Source organism: Cucumis sativus, chromosome 3, assembly GCF_000004075.3.
Source record: "Cucumis sativus cultivar 9930 chromosome 3, Cucumber_9930_V3, whole genome shotgun sequence".
Taxonomy (NCBI): domain Eukaryota; kingdom Viridiplantae; phylum Streptophyta; class Magnoliopsida; order Cucurbitales; family Cucurbitaceae; genus Cucumis; species Cucumis sativus.
This window is the reverse complement of record NC_026657.2, coordinates 24,585,896-24,601,111: the sequence shown is the minus strand read 5'-3', so window position 1 is coordinate 24,601,111 and position 15,216 is coordinate 24,585,896. Positions and strand designations below refer to the sequence as shown.

General features: G+C 34.4%; 1 protein-coding gene and 1 pseudogene across 1 annotated transcript; both read right to left on the bottom strand.

The window, feature by feature from the left end:
• Positions 1-351: 351 nt before the first annotated feature.
• LOC101220239 (long-chain-alcohol oxidase FAO2) lies at positions 352-3,700 on the bottom strand. Its single transcript, XM_004152009.3, has 3 exons — positions 3,330-3,700; positions 2,963-3,241; positions 352-2,371 (listed from the first exon to the last, which is right to left on the bottom strand). The coding sequence occupies exons 1-3, from the start codon at positions 3,537-3,539 to the stop codon at positions 644-646; spliced, it is 2,217 nt and encodes a 738-aa protein (XP_004152057.1). The 5' UTR covers positions 3,540-3,700; the 3' UTR covers positions 352-643.
• Positions 3,701-4,995: 1,295 nt separating this feature from the next.
• Positions 4,996-8,735, bottom strand: LOC116402596 (annotated as a pseudogene).
• Between the last annotated feature and the right edge of the window lie 6,481 nt (positions 8,736-15,216).

Here is a 15,216-nt window from a genome sequence, read left to right as displayed (position 1 = left end):
GTACAAATCAGCTTAGTTTAACAATAGTTGACAATTGCATGATCTTTCATCGTAAGGAGACTCTCTCATTTCCTTTTTCAATCTCTTTTTCATCATTATTGTACTTGAAAAAGGATAATAATATTATTCAAACTATTTTGTGCCAATGTAAATTATAAACATTGCCCCCTCTTTGCTTGGATGATCTCATTGGAGCTTACCCATGCAAGAGTATTTATACTGGAATTAGTAATTCCTTGAAGTTGTTGGTTTTCCTTCCTTTCTATAATTAAAAAAAGACAAAAGAAAAAAAAAGGTGATTCTAAGTCCCAACTAAAAAACAAATATATTGAACAAATAAAATATCAACAATTAGGTATAACTAACAATTGGTTATTTGTTCTAACTAACAATTAGTTATAGCAGTTGACAACATATCGATCTCACATAAACATATTTACTGACCTCTAAAACATATTCTTGAACTGAAATTTAAATATTTGATATCACATTTATTTTCACTAGTAAGTGAAAAAAGTTTTCCTAGAAGAACAGATTGAACTAAATAAAGAACTTTTCCTTTTCTTTATTTTTATTTTTATTTTATTTTAGATAATAAATACTAAATGAAGAACATTGAAACATCTATCATGAAGTTTGTTCTCTAGTTCAAAGATTCTGCAATTTTCTTTGAGATGCAATAGGCTGTGGATTGAATTGTGATCATTGGATTCACTCCAACTGCTGTTGGTAACACACTTCCATCACATACAAATAAACCTTCTGCTTCCCAACTTTCACCATTTTCATCCACTGCTCCTTCTTCCTTTGTGCTTCCCATTCTGCAGCTGCTCATCTGATGTGCTGAGCAGTACATGGTCCAGTACTTTTGCCTCGACAACGGACCCCCGACTGCCTCAACTGAGTCAAGGAACTCCTCCAACTCTTCCTTGTTTGTACCTTGACATCTGATTCTTTGGCCATCACTTCTATACGTGCCAACCTCAGTTGCTCCTGCTGCAATCAAGATTCTCAATGCTTGCCTCAAACCGATTCTTAGATTTTCTTTATCAGTTTGGTTGAGTCGGTACTTGACATTGGCCTTCACCTTTATTTCTCCTGCACCTTGGTCTCTTATCAAAGCGAAAAGGTGAGCAGTTCGAGAGTACTTCACCATTGCATCTTTCATTTCGCGTCCGGAAGTCCATGGAAACAGTGCAGCAAATGAGGCCGGTCCAACTGCAGGGGTTTCAATTATGGCATGGCTATTGGAATATTTTGAGACTACCTTGTGCAGGGAAGTAATGAGCCCTCCCTCATATATTTTACCCTTAAAATCGGATAGTTCTTCGGGGAAGTACCCCCAAACCAAAGAAACTGGATGCAAATGAAGATTGGTGCCTATGTTTTTATTACGCAATCCGCTCGCAATAAGTAGAGGGGGTGTCAGGAGAGAACCACAAGCAGAGATTGTTGCTTTCGCCTCGATATGGAGTTTTTTTGTGATGTTTTTGCTTCGCGGAGTTGCAATCACTCCTATGCATCTTTTTCTTTTACTTGTGTTATTTGTGTTGTCCAAAATGAATTTGTCAGCTTGGCAGCCTGTGAGGATTACTGCACCATATTCAACAGCATCAACCAGCCAAGTAGTATCAGTCCCTTTCTTGTCACCAACTCTACACCCATAACAGCAAGAGCCACAATAATGATCTTTTGAGGAATTTCTCGAAACCGAGTCGACTTTTAAACCAAGATTCTCACATCCTTTTCGAAGAACTTGATTTTGAAAGCTTTCTACAGGACATTCCTCCGTCACTCCAATTCTATCACACACTGCATCCATTGCCAATTGGTAATCGATGCTCCCGTACAAAGGAATTTTATAATCAGTAGACCATTCATCGAGAATGGATTTTGGAGTTTTAATTGATGCAGACCAGTTTATAGCAGAGCCTCCACCCACAGTAGTTCCAGCCAACAGCATAACCTTCCCATCGAGAGTTGACTTGAGTCCACCTGACTCATATAGTTCATTCATGGATGGACCTTCTAGGGAAGAATAATCTTCAGCCACGAAATAGTTCCCTTTCTCGAGAACGACTACCTTCAAACCCGATTTTGCAAGAACCGCAGCAGCCACTCCACCACCGCAACCCGAGCCAACAATCACAACATCACATTTGATCTTATAGGCATTACCATGTTTTTTATCTTCAATTACTTCGAGGCCTTTCTGTGAAAGAGAGCGGAGAAGAGTGGAATCATCTTCATTGCCAGTTTCTATCATTCCCCTTTCAAGAGGCCGCTCTTTTTGGGTATGGTTCAACTGTTTTCGGGTGTCTACTTTATACCCCATCCCTTTCCATGCAACGTTTTTCGTTCCCTCATCGATCTGAAACATAACAGAAAAGAATCCTCTGTATAATAGTACTCAATAGTCAATACCAAAAAGAGGAACCCTATAACTCCTAACTAAATATTCAAAAAGAGGAACCCTATAAATGGCAATATAGGTGAAAACAAATAGTGAAGAGGCCAACTGGAAAAGAAATGAGTAAGGCCCCCTTGGATAACACTTTTGTACTTTTACGTTTTTTGTTTTACTGTTCGAAAATTGTGCTTGTTCTAATTTCTTTACTACCGTTTTCACATTTCTTGAGGAAACATTTAGCCAAATTCCGAAAAGGAAACAAGCTTAGTTTTCAATATTATGAAAACATTCTACATCAGAAATAAGAAACTTATGGATGGAAGTAGTATTTATACATACAGGACAAAAAGAGAAAATTTAAAAATAAAAAGAAAAGCGTTAACATACAGGAATCTGTTCTTAAAGCAAATTGTTACTCCTACCAATAACAGAGCAGAAGAAATGTTAAACTAGCAATCATACCAGAATATTCTAAAGCAATGTTGAATATGAACACCAAAACAAAATTATAGTAAAAAGAAACCTCAGAGTAGAATTGAAAGAAAAAGTTACCCTGGAGAAGAATTTGAAGCAGCAGAAAATTTTAATAATCATGAAAGTCATTCGCAAAAGTACAGTATACTTGTGGTGAGCCATAGACCAATTCTTGAGAATTCGTTCTCTCTTCTCCAAAGAAATCTCAGAAAATTTAAGAAAGAAAGGCCATCTCCAATCAAAACAAACATTCCCGCAAAGCAACAAAGTTCCAATTCTGAAAGAGAGAAGTCTCAGAACCAATTTCACAAGAAACACAGCTTTTGGATTAGCCCTCTCCACCAATAGGTCAGCTACCTAAAAATCCATATGAACAAACAAACAAACAAGTTCTCAGTACAAGAAAGAATAAAAGCTTAAAAGGAATTAAAAGTAAAAATATAACCTCATCTGGGATTGGAGCTTGAAAAGCAGAGGATTGGTAGAATGAAAGAAGAGATTGATCAAGTGGGCTTTCTTTAAAAAGAGGCACAGGGGGAATGAGGGCTTCACAGAAGGCAGCCATGGCTTCCATTTGAGAAGAAGAGAAGTCATGGTTGAGGTCTGTTCTTCGTGTTCTCAATAAAGGGTGAGATGGAACTTCTGTATCCTCCATTAATGGTTCTTGTTGAGCTTGAGATTTCCTCTCCGGTGGGGTTAGACTGAGCTCCGGCAAAGAAGTGTGATTAATACCGCAATAAATAAACAAAGGGGAGAGAGAGAGAGAGAGAGAGAGAAAGGGATTTGATATCCAAAAAAAGTATCGAGTCCCAATCTTTATCCAATTTGAAACACGTAGCAAAGATTATGTTTGCCAAATTGGAAATAAACAAATGGTCCAACAAATTTCTTCTTTAGGAACTAATTGATTTTTTATCTTTGTTCCAGACGTTTGTTGCTTTCTTAAATGTGAAAGAGGCTCAAGTTTTATTTTTTATAATCCTATCTAGAATATTAAACGAAGAAAAAAGAGGAAATTTAACATGTACCATTTATGTTCTACAAACTAACAAGTATATCACATTTGAAAATATGGGTTTTTTCAAAAATTAAAGGAAAAAAAAAAACAACAAACAAACGATGTGTTGTAAAACATTCATAATGCGTCGGCAAAGGCTATGCCGACCTGGAAAGACACATCGACATGAGCGTTGTAAAAGATAAATGACGATGCTTGAACCAAACAACGTTGGCATAGGGGTTTGGCCGACACATCGTCCTCCATCGCCAGCATCTCCTTCGTCGCCCACTTATTCGACGCCTGCGAAGATCTCCAACATTGGCCACTCCATTTGTAAATAGATAATTAAATGTAAATAGATAAGTAGATATTATGTTTACATCAAACGCAAAGATGACATCAAGATGTTTATTTAACAACCTCTTTTAAATGGTGGATTTTAATCATCTTGGTTACACTTAGTTAGCATTAAAACTAATTATTAATTAAAATTCATGTTGAAATTACATATGCTAATTGTTTAGTGAAAATATTATTTCACAATTTAAAATACTTCTTTAATTTATATATCACGATGTGTGCTGTGTGATGGTTGAAACCGTGAAGATAAATAAATCCAAGTCAAGCTAGAGGGAATGGAAAAAGAGATAATCAACAGAATAATAGGAAGTAACATTTGATTTCTTTCTAGCCAAATTGTCCACAATAAAACAGCAATAAAGTTGAAAGCAATGACCCCTTTTTTTGTTCTTCTGGTTGATATAGAACAAATCTCCTTGCATAAGGATTTGATGCTCTCATGGGAGTTCCGCCAAAGAAGCAGATTACCAGTTCTATTCCAAAGGTCTTGAGCATTCTCGCAGGCGATGAAAATGTGGTTTAAGGTTTCTGATTTGTTTTCGCAAAGATTGCATCAGTTTGGATTGGAGAATGGAGATCATGACCATGTTGATATTATATGTTAATTAAAGGGTTGTTGAGAATAAGATTACGAATCACATATATTATATCATATTATATTAATTACTATGATAACATCAAGCAAAACTCATGATTCAAAAAGATTGATTGTGGTCTATTGACGGTGTTTTTTATAGTTTCTTATACGTTTGTGATTAAGAAATCATATACTGTGAAAAACAAAGAAATAAAGATACATAGTTTGTTAAAAAAATATTTAATATTTATTCATGTATGTATATTACACCATTAATCAATTTTGTGCACATAGTGCTTGAACTGCCAATCTTGCAGATAAATTTGTAGCATCGCCTAATCCAAATGACTTTGCAGATACATCAATTGAACAACTTTCCATGCCAATGCAAGCTTTTTCAAGAATAAGAGCAATGTTTGTCACATCCCATGAACCTTTCTTAAACGAACCACATTTTCCCCCTGGATTTCCGTAGCTAGCAAATTGGATTTCAGAGATGACATGTCCTCCCTGACAAGACAACTCTAAGGTGCTTCCTTCATTAGCATTTCCACATATAGTTCCTATTGTGATTGTTTGAACTGACACTTGTTGTGGATTTCCACCAATTTCTTCAAATAAAATCAATGTGTTTTGTGTCGCTTGAAAGAAATGATCTTGGAACATGATACCATCTTTGAGAAGGATTTCCACAATTTTCCACACATTTGCTAGGGTTGTATGCACCTCTGTAGTCACATGTTGCGCTGCAACTATCATTGGCCAGCAATGAAAGATGGCCAAAATCGGCCTATGCTTTGCCCATTTACCCATGCTTGGCCTTTTCCCATTCCTTGCATGTCCAAGACTACTGGGTCAATTCCAGCAGGTGTCTTAAAGCTAGTCTTGTACCATGTCATTCGCCTTCCAATAGATTTTTGATTTAGCGGAATCCAATTTGTTCTTTGTGAGAACATCGGGTTGTAAATTTGCTTCATTTCTCCATTTAATCCAACCTTATAAGACCATAAATTTGATGACAAATCAGTTGTCACATTTCCATCTCCAATTAGATAGATCGGGCCTCCATCGATTCCTGTTGGCCACCATATCATAAAACGCGTCATAATTCTTCAACCCAACTGTGGCACTCAAAAGAGTTATTGTGTTGATTCCCGATTTTAGTAGAATGGGTTTCTCAAACACAAAACTCTGGCCATTACTCCCCCATTTCGACCCAATGTATCTTTTATTGACGAAAGCATGAAGCACATGACCCTTTGTATTTACTTGGAGAGTCACATTTTGAAGTGAAGATGTTGCGTTAGTGTCAACCTTCGTCATGTACCAGAAGTAATCGCTAAAATCAACTGTGACCCTTTTTTGTTCCAAAAGAAGGTTTGCCGCAAATTTACCATTTCCTTGCAGTGTGTCTTTCATAGGTTCTGGAGCCCAAGCCCATGACAGTTGTGCATTTTCCTTCTCATTTTGCTCCTTCACAAACATAGATGTCTGAGAATTTACTTTTGCAGTGTTGTAAACCTCCTTGTTGCAACCATCAAGAATGCTCACAGACCAAGCTGGTACAAAATATTTTCCATCTTCTTGTAGATCTATGGTGGCATCATTTTCTCCATCCGTGTTGCTTAAAAAGCAAAACCTCTCCCCAGTTGTTGGGTTAAAAAATTTCGTTAAAGTTACAGAGCTACCAAAGTTTTGGTTTGAGCGTGTGCTGTTAGTGAGAATCTTCTCTCCTAACTTGATTGATGCATGGAGTTGTTTGAGATGCCCCCATTTAGGTTGATTCAAGTTCCCATATTCATCAAGTGGGGCGTTGTAGTCGTAAGATGTAGTGATGAATGGACCTCCCGATGTCCTTTCCAAAGTTGGTGCCTCCATGATACATGTAATAATTGTTGAACACACCACCAGATTGAAAAAATCTTGCCACAGAAAATGCTACATCTTCTGCAGTTCTATAAGGGTCTTTGTCGCCCCATTTCTTGAACCATCCCACCCAATTTTCAGTGAACATTTTTGGGCTCTTAGGATTGTTTGGAGTAAAGTTATCACAATAGAATCCATTGCATGTATTAATCATAGGTTGTGGGGCATCACTTTGTTGGCACATGATCCATGGAACGCCAATATTGAGAGATTCGGCCATTTGAGCACACCAATTGATGTATGCTTTTCCTGCATCTCCATAAGCTGGTGTCATCACATTTCCATACTCATTCTCGATTTGAGCTAATATTATTGGCCCTCCTTGTGAAGCAAAGAGATTGGCTTGTTTACACATATTTACTATCTTTGTCGTGAAAGTTTGCATTTCATTCTTGTAAACTTGATTGTTAGTTCGTAGTTGGATTCCTGGCATATTGTGCAACCACACTGGAAAGCCTCCGTAGTTCCACTCGGCACACACGTAAGGACCAATCCTCATGACAACATAAAGTCCAGCGTCTTGGATAAGTTGGAAGAATTTAATAAAATCTAAACGTCCAGAGAAATCATATTTTCGTCGTTGTGGCTCGTGACGATCCCAGAAAATGTATGTCTCAATTGCATCAAGTCCACCATCTTTAGCTTTTTGAATGAGATCAGGCCACATTGCTTCAGTGCTGCGTGGATAATGAATTGAGCCTGAGAAGATAATGCGCCGTTCTCCATTGATAATTAACGCATTTGAATCATATGAAACATTATCTCCTATGCAAAAAGTCAAGCAAGCTAGAGTTGCAACAAGCCATTGAAGCTTAAACATCCTTTATCCGGCCACAACTTGTGTCCTTGGTTTATTTGTTTTTCTCAATCGATGTGTTTATTTATATAGAATACATTGTGATAAGGTGAGAGTTATTTCCTACATATATTTGTGTTCAAGTTGTTGAATCAATTCTTAACATAGAAAAGCGCTGACAAATTTTTTTTTTGATATGAGTTGCATCCTTTGAAATTGGAGAATCCTAGTTTGCCTTATCCTTAAATAACATTTTGCCGAATTACAGCTGTTATACGCAAACTAACAAAATTGTGTGTTTTTCCCCTAAAAAAACATAAGATTCTATTTTTCATTTTTCACATTTGGTTTCACTACTACAAAATCTACTTTGCTTGACACTAACAACTTTTACATTCTTGACGTTTTCTTTAGAAAAAAAAAGCCAAGTATTGATCAGTTTAAAGAAAAAACGTCAAGTATACTTGGAAAAAGCAAAGTTTTTCGCGAATTTTTCGAACTATCTCATGTTAGCTTTTACTCGACGTTTCTATCGCGTCAAGTATAGTTAAATTTACTCGACACGGAAAAAACATCAAGTATAGTTAACATTTTTATTTGACTCGTTTGAAACTCAAGTATAAAAATATATACACCTTTTTTATTTTTAGCATGAGAGAAAACTTTTAAAAAAATATTAAAAAACATCCCGACACCTTTCCCTTATTAGCTCTCTTCACCACGGCTCCACCTCTTCACGCATTCTTCACGTTCACGGTATGACTGCTTCGTTTGCTTCACCTTCCTCACCTTCACGCCAACCTTCACATTCTCTTCACCTTCACATTTGCGTCGTCTCTTCACGTTCTCTTCACGCCTTTCGTCGTCAACTGCGTTTGCGTCGTCCTCTGCTGCCATTTCCATCGTCCTCCGTCGCCAGCATCTCCTTCGTCGCCCACTTGTTCGACGCCTGCGAAGATCTCCAACACCGGCCACTCCATTTGTAAATAGATAATTAAATGTAAATAGATAGGTAGATATTATGTTTACATCAAACGCAAAGATGACATCAAGATGTTTATTTAACAACCTCTTTTAAATGGTGGATTTTAATCATCTTGGTTACACTTAGTTAGCATTAAAACTAATTATTAATTAAAATTCATGTTGAAATTACATATGCTAATTGTTTAGTGAAAATATTATTTCACAATTTAAAATACTTCTTTAATTTATACTTCACGATGTGTGCTGTGTGATGGTTGAAACAGTGAAGATAAATAAATCCAAGTCAACCTAGAGGGAATGGAAAAAGAGATAATCAACAGAATAATAGGAAGTAACATTTGATTTCTTTCTAGCCAAATTGTCCACAATAAAACAGCAATAAAGTTGAAAGCAATGACCCCTTTTTTTGTTCTTCTGGTTGATATATAACAAATCTCCTTGCATAAGGATTTGATGCTCTCATGGGAGTTCTGCCAAAGAAGCAGATTATCAGTCCTATTCCAAAGGTCTTGAGCATTCTCGCAGGCGATGAAAATGTGGTTTAGGGGACTCATACCAACTGTTGGAGAAGTTGATAGTTCCACATTAGAAAAACCAAGGGGACTCATACTCTATATAAGATAGATGAGCTACTCCTCTAATTGTCAATAGGTTTTGAGATGGAACCCCATACTATGAAATTTAACATGGTATCAGAGCCCACTAAACCCAAACGAGTATTCAGTTCAAGATAGGTGAACCCAAAGAAGCACCATCTTGAGAGGACATGTTGGAGAAGTTGATAGTCGCACATTGAAAAAATCAAGGGGACTCATACTCCATATAAGATAGATGAGCTAGTCCTCTAATTGTCAATTGATTTTGAGATGGAACTCCATATTATCAAATTTAACACCAGATGTTCAATGTAGATTCACCAAGTACTACACCGAGTACATTGACCATCTTGAGAGGGCATGTTGGAGAAGTTGATAGTCCCACATTGTAAATTTAGATATAAGTATTTATATTATTTGAATTTGAAAATTTAACTTTTGCTCTCAAGCACGCTTTAACTCTTTGTTTGTCTGTCTTGTGGGTGAGAGAAGAGAGAAGAAAAAGTTTGTTTGAATTGGAATTGTTTCCTACATGAGTGTCATTCATAATTCCACTTATTACTAATTGGTCTTCTTTGCCTCTGTCTTCTTCCCCATCTTCCCAAGTTGTGCATTGCTTGAGATTGCTTGAGAGATTTCAAAAGTGTATCGGAACTAATAATTTTAATGAATAAAAAATTAATTATTTATTAGATTCTTATCTTTTCTTTCGACCAATAAAATTTAGGAGAATTTTTAAAAATAGCAAATTATACAAAATATTTACAACGTATATCAAATTTATAGTAATTGATATGCTATAATGATAGTTGCTACAAAGATAGAAGACTTTGCTATAGTTTGTAAATATTTTAATTTATTTTGTTATTTTTAAAAATGTCCCTAAAATATTTTAGCGAGGGAACAATGATGAACCACATAGTTGTTATGGTGATGATGACACTCTTTCTCCCTCATTACAATCTAAAATCTCAAATGTAAATCATAAAACAAGTAGATACACGTTCAATTAATCTAATAAATTAGAAACGGTTTGAAAAAGACAAAAATAACTTTAACTAATTATGAAAAGTAATATTTGAACATGATTTATTGATTTTTAATTAGAGGTAATTTTAGAATAAATAAAATAAAAGAAAATATTACAAATCAACTCTAAACTCACGTTGATTTTACTTGTTTAATTGCAGTATAACGTAGATACATTGGCTATCAAATGCAATTTCTTATATTATAATATTTAAAAGATTTAAATTTAAAAATAAGTAATCTGAAGTCCAATATTGGACCTGTGGGTTTAGCCCATCAATTTAAAAATTCACTCAACGGTCACATTTCCATCATCCTCCCCTCTACTTGTTAACTTCTTCGATTCTTATGGCACCGCTTCGATTCTTATGGTACCGCTTCGATTCTTCGATTCTTATGGCACCGCTTCGATTCTTCGATTCTTATGGCACCGCTTCGATTCTTCGATTCTTATGGCACCGCTTCGATTCTTCGATTCTTATGGCACCGCTTCGATTCTTCGAAGTTCTTCATTTCTTGTGGCACCGCTTCGATTCTTATCTTCCTTTCCCTAAGGATTTTCATACCATGTGAAGGAGAGATCAGTTCCAAGCCGTTCGTAAGGATTTTCAGTCTCTCTCTTGCCTTTTTCATACTACATATTTTTGTTTCTCAATTTATTGTCAGTGCCAACCATGTCTATGCTTTGGCCATTCTCATTTCCAGTTTCCACTACTCCAAAAATGTATCTGCAATTGATCAGGTAAAACTGTTTCAATTTTCTGTCTTCGGTTCATCTCAGTTAGTTAGTCTTAAGAGTAAGGGAGATATAATTCGTTATTCTTGTTTCCCTCCATGTATTGATTTTTAGGTTTTTAGGTATGCTTGGTTGGTTTGAATGCACGAAACATTTGCTGGTACACGATTCGAACAGCTTGCCCTGTCATGTTTTTCTATTTTTTTCTTTAATATGTTGGAATTTTGAATGTGTGATTTCTGTATATATTATTCTTGCCATTTTCCTTTATCATCATTTATTTTGATTTTGGAGAGGGTCTCTTGGTTATTTGTTATTCGCACATATACAAGGGTTGAAAAGTTCAATCCCACCTCTCTTTTATATTACATTCATTTAGTTTTGGTTGTTATCTAATTGAACGATTTGATTATCAAATAATTGTGTTACCTTTTCTTCTAGATGTTTATATTCATTTTTCCCACTCTTTTAGTTTTATTAATGTGTGACAGTCTTTGTTTTTTATTGAACTATTGTGTGGCAGTCTTTATTTATTGGTTATCTTTAGTTTCACTATTGTTCTTTTTTTAATGTTTTCTTAGTTTTTAATAACTGTGACAAAATATGAATTTATCTTTTTTTTTTAACAAATGTGGAATTTATTTTTCTTTTAATGTAGTTGTGTCCCCAATAAATTTATTTTGGCGATTTAACAATCCATCATGTTCTTTTTCATTTTCTGTTGTATTTTCTTTGGTTCTTTGTTGTGCGATGTCTATTTTTGAGACATTTTTAATTTAGTTTTATTTCTTTTAGCTTCCTGCATCATTTTGTATTATGGATTGTTATGAAATTTTGAGATTATGCTTTATTTTGTTTTTTGGTCCTTTGCTGTGATGTCTTTTGATTATTTCTTTTGAGTGAACAGTTCATGTAAGATTTTCTGCATGAGAATAAATTGATTATTTAATTTGGTCAAAGAGGTTCAAAATTTACATGTGAAATTTACACTGCTCCAAAAATGAGAGTAAGGTTTAATGAGAAAACTGGAAGTAGAAAAGGGTCCACATTAATTCATTGAAGCCAAGAGGGCTTGGCTTCCTAAGTTTGCTCTGGGTTCTGTTGGTGGCATTCATCCATATGTTAATCTACAGGGGAATGTATAGTTATAACATAGTAAGAAGACTGGAATTTCTTGGGGAGTATGTGTGACAAGAGGGCAAGGATGCTTCTGCATCAATTTAGTATCAGTGTCAACCATGTCTATGCTTTGGCCATTCTCATTTCCACTTTCCACTGCTCCAAAAATGTATCTCCAATTGATCAGGTAAAAGTGTTTGAATTTTCTGTCTTTGCTTCATCTCAGTCAGTTGGTCTAAAGAATAAGGGAGCTAATTCATTTTTCTTGTTTCAGCTAGATATTACCCTCCATGTCCTGATCTTTAAGTTTTTAAAGGGAGTTTAGTTGGTTTTTTTAGGGGTGTTTGGTTGTTTTCTTTTAGGGTTGTTCGATTTTTTTTTAAGGGTGTTTGGTTGGTTAGGCTTAGCAAGGGATATTGAAGGAGAAGCATAACAAGGTAATAAGCATCTCCTCAATCATTCAACCATTTTTCTAGTGAAGAAAAAGGCTTCTCCTCCCGCAACCAAAGTCCGTCCCTCGTCAACAGGTATGTCTACCCTATTACTTTTCATGTCCTTTTAATTAAGATATTTATATAAATGTATATAGAAATTAAATAAAATCCATCTTTGCATATTTTTAAACAATTAAATCTATAAAATTTAATTTCATCTCTAAAATGTTGTGTCACTTTTAAAATTTCCTTCATGTTACTATTATAGTCTTTTATTTGTATTGTAATTATTAATGAAAATTTAAAATTTTTTCTATTAATAAATGAATGTCAACTACTAGAAAAAGTGTATTTGATAAAATTTTTAAAATAAATTTGTTGCTAGTAAACAAATTTTTGTTTCTTTTTTTTTTTATTGAAGACCAAAAATAATAATGCAGCTGATTGTTCCTGTTTTTTTTTTTCAATTTTTGTCCTTCAAATTCTTTTTTTAAAGAAGAAATAATAGTAGCAATTTCTATTATAATTAATACTTCATAAAATAAATCTTGAAATTCTAACATATAATTGTCAAAATAAAAAAAATAGAAATATGAATTGATTATTTCTTCAGAGTTCACAGTTCATGTAAGATTTTCTGCATAAAAATAAATTGATTATTTAATTTGGTCAAGAGGTTCAAAATTTACATGTTAAATTTACACTCCAGTGGCTGTAAGGTATAATTAGAAAATTGGAAGTAGAAAAGGGTTCACATTAATTCATTCAAGCCAAGAGGGCTTGGCTTCCTAAGTCTGCTCTGGGGTCTGTTGGTGGCATTCATCAGTATGTTAATCTACAGGGGAATCTATAGTTATAAACATAGTAAGAAGAATGGAAGTTTTTGGGGAGTATATGTGACAAAGAGGGCAAGGATGCTTCTGCATCAATTTGGTTTCAGTGTCAACCATCTCTACGCTTTGGCTATTCTCATTTCCACTTTCCACTACTCCAAAAATGTATATGCAATTGATCATGTTAAAGTGTTTCATTTTTCTGTCTTAGTTTCATCTCAGTTAGTTAGTCTTTAGAGTAAGGGAGATAATTCATTTTTCTTGTTTCAGCTAGATATTACCCTCCATGTCCTGATTTTAAAGTTTTTGTAGGGAGGTCTGGTTGTTTTTTTAGGGGTGTTTGGTTGGTTATTTTGGGGGTGTTTGGTTACTTAGGTTTAGCAAGGGCTAGTGAAGGAGAAGCATAACAAGCAATTAATAAGCTTCTCCTCAATCATTCAACCATTTTTCTAGTGAAGAAAGTGGCTTCTCCTCCTACAACCAAAGTCCCTCCCTCGTCCTACCCTATTACTTTTCATGTCCTTTTAATTAAGATATTTCTATAAATGTATATAAAAATTAAATAATATCCATCTTTGCATATTTTTTAAAAGTTAAATCTATAAAATTTCATTTCATCTCTAAAATGTTTTGTCACTACTCACTTTTAAAAATTCCTTCATGTTACTATTATAGTCTTATATTTGTATTGTAATTAGTAATAAAAATTTTAAATTTTTTTCTATTAATAATTGAATGTCAACTACTATTAAAAGTGTATTTGATAAAACTTTTAAAATAAATTTGTTGCTAGTAAACAATTTTTTGTTTCTTTCCTTTTATTGAAGACCAAAAGTAATAATGAAACTGATTGTTGCTGTTTATTTTTTTCTCAATTTTTGTCCTTCAAGTTCTTTTTTTAAAGAAGAAATAGTAGCAGCAATTTCTATTACAATTAATACTTCATAAAATAAATCTTGAAATTCTAACATATAACTGTCAACATAAAAAAATAGAAATATGAATTGATTATTTCTTTAGAGTTCACAGTTCATGTAAGATTTTCTGCATAACAATAAATTGATTATTTAATTTGGTCAAGAGGTTCAAAACTTACATGTGAAATTTACACTCAAGTGGCTGCAAGGTTTAATGAAACAATTGGAAGTAGAAAAGGGTCCACATTAATTCATTCAAGCCAAGAGGGCTTGGCTTCCTAAGTTTTCTCTGGGTTCTGTTGGTGGCATTCATCAGTATGTTAATCTACTGGGGAATGTATAACCATAACGAAGTAAGAAGAATGGAAGTTCTGGGGGAGTATGTGTGACAAGAGGGCAAGGATGCTTCTGTATCAATTTAGTATCACTGTGAACCATGTCTATGCTTGGGCCATTCTCATTTCCTCTTTCCACTTCTCCAAAAATGTATCTGCAATTGATCAGGTGAAAGTGTTTCAATTTTCCGTCTTTGGTTCATCTCAGTAAGTTAGTCTTAAGAGTAAGGGAGATAATTCGTTTTTCTTGTTCCAGCTAGATATTACCCTCCATGTCTTGATGTTTAGTTTTTTAGGGGTGCTTGGTTGGTTTGAATGCAGGAAACTTTTGCTGGTACAAGAATCCAACAGCTTTCCGTGTCAGGTTTTTCTATTATTTTTCTTTAATATTTTGGAAATTTGCATGTGTGATTTCTGTATATATTATTCTTGCCCCTTTCCTTTTTCATCATTTATTTTGATTTTGGAGTAGGGTCTCTTGGTAACTTGACTTTTCTTTTAGTTTTGACTGTTATCTAATTGAACTATTTGATTATCAAATAATTGTGTGACTTTTTCTTCTAGATGTTTAGGTTGTTTTTTCAAAATTATCAAAAAAATTTGAGGTTGTTTTTCCTCTTTGATCTTTTGTTGTGGCGACGATTTTAATTTAGATTTATTATCTTTTAGCTTGCTTGCATTATGGAT